Below are 7,697 nucleotides of genomic sequence, written 5' to 3' on the forward strand. Positions count from 1 at the left end.
AAGATTTAAAATAGTTATTTCCATTATGTAAGCGTTGAGGTTTACATGGGTTAAAACTTAGACATGTTACATTTGAATTGTAACTTAAATACAATTTTATAGATTTAATGCTAATTATTAACCCTTTTGAAGTAACTGAAGTAATCTATGGCGAAAACTAGTTAAGCAACCATGCTAACTTTTTAAATTTTTTTTTAATTTCATTTTTTTGTAACCATGCTAACTTTTTTTTAAGGACGGGCGCTGTCTGTGACGGTAGGTTACGGAGAAACGTCATATTTACGCGTCATATTTACGCGACGCCATTTGAATGAGTAGCACACGAAAGGGCTTTGTGTAAAAAGTAGCTGAGGATTTTTAAGTTACATTAAGCGTTTAATAATCTCCCGAAGATGGGTCCAGTTGAGGTAAATTAAACAGCTGGAATCGTATTCAATCTTTCATCTAGCTCAAATTATCACATCACTAAAAACAGCGCATTAATAGTTGTCACAATTAGCTCATATACAACTTTATATGCAGTTTCATTCATACATGTGTAGATTTTTGAGGTATTACTCGCAGTGTGTGTGACAGGCGTTTGTCTTTGTCCAGCTCCTGCACATGTCAGTCTTCTCTCAGAGCTTCTCTCCCTGCGGTCGCTACCTCGCAGCGGGCAACAACTATGGAGAGATTGCAGTGTTCAGGTAAATACAGGCACAGTAAACCGTCTGTTATAAGAGCAGTTCATAGTCAGTGCTGCAGTTATGTTTGTTAATAGATGTGTGCCAGTAGCTATACGTGACGTATCTATATGTATTTAAGACTGTTTTGTGTTTATATTGAAGAGATAGTTTGCTCAAAAAAGTGAATTTTATTTACTCCATTCTGTTGAACTAAAAAGGAAATGTTTTGAAGCTTGTAGCCACTGACATCCATAGCAGGGAAACATATTTTAAGGATGTTAATGGTTACCATTAAGCATATCGTATTTTGTGTTCAGTAGAAAAAAGAAACTCAGGTTTGAAATGAGTGGAGGTAGAGTTAATAATAATAATAATAATAATAACTTTGACAGAATTTTCCTTTTTGGATGAACTATCTCTTTAAATGGCTCTTGAAATGGTTTTTGTTTACTAGTCTTGTCTTTACAGTCTTTCAGCTGCACTGAGCCCAGATGCATCAGAAAGGAGTCAGAAGCCCATCCTTAACTTTACCGGTCAGACACATTTTATTGATATTTCCCTTTACATGTGTTGTGTATTTAACTTATAAACATTAGCTAATAGAGAATGATTTACACTATCCAATATTGCAGCACAAACATGTGACATGAGGAGTATTTATTAATACAGTATATTTCAGTGTAGAATATGCAGAGTTATTGTTGTTATTGTTGGCACATTTTCTTAAGTATGTAGGCATTCTCTGATTAATCGGTCGAAAATCGGTATCAGCCTATAATCACATTTCATGACTCCATCTGTACTCTCTGATTTCATGAGCCCGATCACTGGTGTTCATTAATGAATTTACAAGCAGAGTTAGACACATGTGCGCTCTCGTATATTATACTTAGCCTACAGTAGCCACAACAAATGAGGAGGTAAATAATTTATTATTTTCTGTGGTGGTTCATTCCTCTGTGGTGACCCCAGATGAATATGGGGCTAAGCCGAAGTAAAATGAGTGAATTAATTATTTTCTGTAAAGCTGCTTCTGGCCAAGACATGTTCACACATACAGTAATAGTACGTAGGTAAATGGTAAAATAATAAAAATAATAAATAAATATTTGATATATATATATATATATATATATATATATATATATATATATATATATATATATATATATAATGTTTATAAGTAATATGGTTATAGTAAATGGTTATAAGAGACGTATTTAAGGGGAAGATCTTCTCTTAAGTTTTATACTAGGGTAAATGTGCTTAATGTATTATAAAGCTTGAAGAATTTAGAATCGGTATTCGGTATCGGCTGATCGCCATGACAAGGAATTGTTACTCTGTATTAGCGACAAATCCTGATCGGAGCATCCCTAGTATCTACATAAGTAAATAAATAGAGTGAAAGATGGGCTCAGAAATTGCTCAGACAGATTCTAGTGGGGTTAATAAATTATTAAGAGGACAACATAAGATCGTCTACATTTACACTTGTTATTGTCATTTGTTATTGTGATAAAACATTTAGCAATTATTATGCCATGAAAATTAAATACAGTTTTTGATTACAATGACATGTAAAAGAGCTTTTTTAATGTTTTCAGCTCACGACGGTCCTGTATTCTCTCTTCTGTCCACTGAATCTCATCTCCTGAGCGCTGGGAATGGAGAGATCAGTGCCTGGAGTTGGGCAGAGCTCATCAAAAAAGTAGGTAGAGTTTTGCCTGGGTTGGAAAAAATTATATTCCTTTTCGTAGTTTTGCTTTGTGCTTGCAGAAACTTCAGAAAAGTCCAAATAAGCTTAGCATGATTATTTATTTATGTTTCCACAGAGCACCAAAGCTGCATGGACAAGAAAACCTAATTATGAGTGAGAGACTGTCAATAACTATTTAGATTCACCTGCTCATTCTCACACGCTCATTGCTCAGTTAGTTTTATGACTTTCATTAATCTGTGAACTGCCTCAGTTGTTTGTGCAATGTCTTATTCCACACAGGACTAGTCTTGAAATTCCAGAAATCAATGCGATGATCATTAACCCAAAGGTTTGTATTTGACATATTTATCTTATTTTAAAAATGCTGAGCATATTTTGTCTTTGCATGTATTTGTTAGTTTTTTTTTTAAAGGTTCTGCTTTGAAATGTGCATTTTTATTCAATCTTTAATAGAAGTCTAAACTTAAACGTAAAAAGAGTTTTTTTTTTTGTTTTTTTTTAACAGCCAGTAGCTTTTTGTTTTAAAGTGGATGGAGCGTTTCAAATACTAGCATACCTGTCAACATCGGGATGTAAAAATATGTGATGACAATTAGCTTCAAATGATAGAATACACAGGAAACATTAGAAAATATTGACAATAAATAAAAGCTTTAGCCTATTGAAATCAATGGCCTATACTGAAATGAAAACAAGCTGTAAAATCTTGTTCACTTTTTATTCGCTGTATTTAAATATTGATTAAACTTACTATTGTTTTTTTTTAACTAAGAGTAGCAAATGAATCTCTCATTTTGTTTTGTTTGATAACAGAGGTGTCAGGAATGAATCCACAGCTCTATAATGAAAGCATTTGATTTCTTTAGTAACTATTTATGCTTATTTTAAGAGTAAACTAGTTGTGTTTAAAATAAAACACGCAGGATGGACGTTTACATGCATTTGTCTGTTTAAACACACACTGAAACTGCCCACTTTTGTACCTCATCAGGAATCAGCACTAATACATGCATTCATTGATTCAGGGGCTGCATAGGAAAGGTGACGATCAACACTGCGCTTTAATGGAAAAAAATGAATGCAGACATTTTTATATTCATTTCGATGTACTTTCAAGCTAAAATAAAGTGAAAGCACAGATCTCTTAAACAGCATTTGCAATTATATCACATTTGAAATTGGCTGTGTTGACGGTACTTTCACTTTTTATAGAAAGATAAAAAATACAGAAGAAATATGGGAAAATACGTAAACTAGATGATAGCGGGATAGAATGGTTAAATACAGGAGAATCCTGGCAAAAAGGTTGACGGGTATGTAAGCCTACTAGAGAGCATTGGATTGGTCAAGATTTAATGAGAAACTGAAGTATGAAGTATGCAACGTGAAATAAATAAATGTTGATCGATTTAGGTGGAAGTGATGAACTGCAAGCTTTGAATGCTTTTGGATGCTTTTGAAGGTTTATATCTTCTAAATGTGAACTTGGTGTTTTGGAGCACACTAGCTTATAGATATCCTTAACTAAAATCTAAAAAACCTTTAAAGGCATAGTTCACCCAAAATATGAAAATTCAGTCATCATTTACTCGCCCTTTACTTGTTTCAAACCTTTTTGAGTTTTTTTCTTCTGTTGAACACAAAAGAGGACATCTTTGAAGAAACCTGGAAACCGGTAACCATTGACCTCTGTAGTATTTATTTTTCCTACTATAGTTTTTAATGGTTACAGTTTTCTTCAGAATATCTTCTTTGGTGTTCAACAGATGAAAGAAATGTAAAGGTTTGACACCATTTGAGGGTGAGAAAATACTGAGTAAATGTTCGTTTTTGTGTAAACTAGCCCCTTAAAATGGAAGTGAATGTATGTATGTGACAAACTATGATTTATATCAGTGCATTTGCAAAGGTTTATGTATGTGTATGTCTACATATCGATATATGTATATAAATATATCATATTTGCTACTGTTCGTTTTCCTCAGGACAACAACTTGATAGTTGGAGGAGGAGACAATAACATTCACATCATGGACATGGAGACTGGTACCTTCAAAGTGAGTTAGACTACACCTTGTTCACTTTTAATGTCCTAAAATGTAATGATGATGATAAATATTTTTATATATTTATCAATTTTAAATGTAACTTTCTGTACATTTTCTTCTTGTTGTGTAAAAACAGTACAAACATCTGAGCTTCACTTTATTTTTATAAGCACAACTGAACGGAAAGTACAAATAGTTTTTTGTGATTTTAATGAACTTATTTTCAAACTTTTCGACTCTAAGACCTATTGTTGTGGTCCATAACTATTCCAGTTTTGTGTGTGTGAGTGTTTATGTTTTATGTTTCTCGATTTAGTGGTGACTACAAAGCCCCACATGTGACTTGTTGGAAAAAAAAATGTGTCTGGCCAAAATAAACTGAATAATCATTTTCACATCTGGTCAAGTATGTCTAAACTGATTTGTTACAGAAGTATATTGTGTGCAAGTTTTACCAATTTGTTATAGTATTTTTACAAGTAACCCACATGAAAAACTATTATTAGAACTATATGTATGTTGTAAATTAGCCTTGAATTGGGGATTTTAAAAACATTCATTCATTCATTGATTTTCTTGTCGGCTTAGTCCCTTTATTAATCCGGGGTCGCCACAGCAGAATGAACCGCCAACCTTCCAGCAAGTTTTTACGCAGCAGATGCCCTTCCAGCCGCAACCCATCTCTGGGAAACATCCACACACATTCATTCACACTCATACACTACGAACAATTTAGCCTACCCAATTCACCTGTACTGCATGTCTTTGGACTGTGGGGGGAACCGAAGTACACGGTTGAAACCCACGCGAAGGCAGGGACAACATGCAAACTCCACACAGAAACGCCAACTGAGCCGAGGTTCGAACCAGCGACCTTCTAGCTGTGAGGCGACAGCACTACCTACTGCGCCACTGCCCAGCCCATTTTAAACACAAGAAAAACATAAACTTAAATAGGCAACATTTTTCCTCCAAATTTTTTGGTTAAACTTCAGCTTCAACATGTACCATTATGAATTAGCTTAATGCTAAAAGCAGCTACATTCTAACAATAACTGTAACTGTTGTTTACTTTATTATTTAATTGTAATGCACTTTGTTCTGTATTGCTATGAAGTAATCAGAAGGTTTGCCTTCAACCTTCCACCATCTAAAATGATTTGTTTTCCAGCAACAGTGGCTCAGTGGTTAGCACTGTCGCCTCAGTGGTTAGCACTGTCGCCTCACAGCAAAAATGTCCCTGGTTGGAGTCCCAGCTGAGTCAGTTTGGATTTCTGTGTTGAGTTTGTCTGTTCTCTGCGTTTGTGTGGGTTTCTTCCTGGGTGCTCCGGTTTCCCCCACACTCCAAAGACATGCGGTATAGGTGAATTAATAACCTCAATTGTCCGTAGTGTATGGTGTCTGGTGTGAGTGTGTAGGGGTGTTTCCCAGCACTGGGTTGCAGTTGGAAGGGTATCCGGTGTGTAAAACATGCTGGACAAGTTGGGGATTCATTGATGAATAAAATAACCAAGCCAAAGTAAAAGTAATTGCAAAAATTTCTTACGGGTTCATTGGAAGCTTAGTGATCTTGAGGGGGATGGTGGGTCTTTGAAATAAGATCCTATAAACATTTTTTGTCCTTTGTGTTGTTTGTGCAGTCTGTACTGAAGGGCCACACTGACTACATCCACTGCCTGTCCTTCAAAGAGCGGGAAGGGGAGATTCTCTCTGGTGGAGAGGATGGTGCTGTGAGGATTTGGGGTCAGTCGGTGACGAACACTCTTTCTATTACCCGTACTTTCAAAAAAAAAAAAAACCTAGAAACCTAAAGCTTTATGCGCATCTTCCCCCAGACTCACGAACAAATCGGCCGGTTCACTGTATTGAGGTTTTTAAATATGAGGTAAGCCACTTCTCTGCTTAACATGAAGGAATAAACGAGTGAGCAAAAAGACAGCATTGATGTCTCATTCTCACTGACTGTCTCATTTTTTCATTGGGGTCAGGAATGTGCTCGCCCACAGTTTGGCAAGTGGATCAGCTGTCTTGCCACAGACTCTGATTGGATGGTAAGTTTGCCTTGTGATTGGCTGACAGAGACACTGAAACTATTGTCACAGTGTATTTGTTCTTATTTATCTCATGTCTGTTTTCGCTTCATGTTTCTGCATGTGTATTGACATGCATGTTTTTGAATACCGCAGTTACTATCTTTGTGAGCATTGAATGGTCGACCGCTACTCTGGAATGTGTGTGTGTGTCAAGATGTTGTGGCATAATGTCCCTATTGTCATAAAGTCATCTATTTCCTCCTTTCAGCTTTGTGGTGGAGGCCCATCACTCTCCTTATGGCACCTCAGATCCATGTCCCCCACCTCTGTCTTCCCTCTGTCTGGCTGTCAAAGAGAAGCTGTCTTTTACCAGGATTTGGTGAGAATGGCTATTTGTTTAATATGTGACTTTAAAAATAAAAGGCACCTTAATGTATAGATATTTTTTTAAATATGAAATAAATAATGGTATTTTGGTTGTATTCAGATCATGTCAGTAGGTGAGGGTCCATACGTGTCCCACTGTTTACATGGGGGAACAGTAAAAGCTCAGATTCCCTGCTCTCCGTCTTCACTCAACACACTGGCTCTCAATCTGAAAAACACTGAACATAGGGTAGGTGCCTGTTTTTACAAGTGCTGCTTATTGCAGCAATACAAAAAATGTTTAAAACTGACTATGATTAAGGAAAGGGAAAACATGAATAGAAATGATTGTAACCTTTTATGCAATGTTCATCTTACAGGTTATGACAGTAGGGGGCAGCAGTCACCAAATCGATGTGTTCACCAACTTCAGTTACAGAGCCTTCTCTCTGTCGTTTTGAGCTAACACTTCAGCAGTATGTTTGAATTGGAATTGAATCTTATAGCAGATTCTTCAATTATGATTTCACTTGAATTCAATGAAACTATGTATTTTTATAATAAATCGTTTTGGTAATTGTTCACTTTTATATTTAATGTGTGCTTTTTCTTTTTTTTTTCATTGGAATGATGCATGGTACCTTGGCTTAAAGGGCTTGTTCACCTTTAAATGAAACTTCTGTTATTAATCACTAACCGTCATGTCATTTCAATTTCCAATCCACAGGGTTCCCACACGTCCTAAAAAGTACTTGGATTTTATGGAGTTAATGCAGGGTCATATATTCTTGCGAAATAAAAGAACGTTTTGCAAACAAAAAAATAAAGTAATTGGCAAAAATATTAAAAATCAGATTTCCGA

The 7,697-nt window shown here is 35.7% G+C and overlaps 1 protein-coding gene across 1 annotated transcript; it reads left to right on the plus strand.

Annotated features, from left to right (window-relative positions):
* Positions 1 to 307: 307 nt before the first annotated feature.
* Positions 308 to 7,419, plus strand: thoc6 (THO complex 6). Its single transcript, NM_001006095.1, is given in 13 exon segments — positions 308 to 407; positions 595 to 686; positions 1,134 to 1,198; positions 2,273 to 2,376; positions 2,501 to 2,538; positions 2,668 to 2,716; positions 4,374 to 4,445; positions 6,077 to 6,179; positions 6,272 to 6,321; positions 6,425 to 6,487; positions 6,738 to 6,848; positions 6,957 to 7,085; positions 7,216 to 7,419. Coding segments are annotated over 13 exon segments (972 nt in total). The 5' UTR covers positions 308 to 392; the 3' UTR covers positions 7,297 to 7,419.
* The last annotated feature ends 278 nt before the right edge of the window (positions 7,420 to 7,697 follow it).

Source organism: Danio rerio, chromosome 3, assembly GCF_049306965.1.
Source record: "Danio rerio strain Tuebingen ecotype United States chromosome 3, GRCz12tu, whole genome shotgun sequence".
NCBI lineage: Eukaryota > Metazoa > Chordata > Actinopteri > Cypriniformes > Danionidae > Danio > Danio rerio.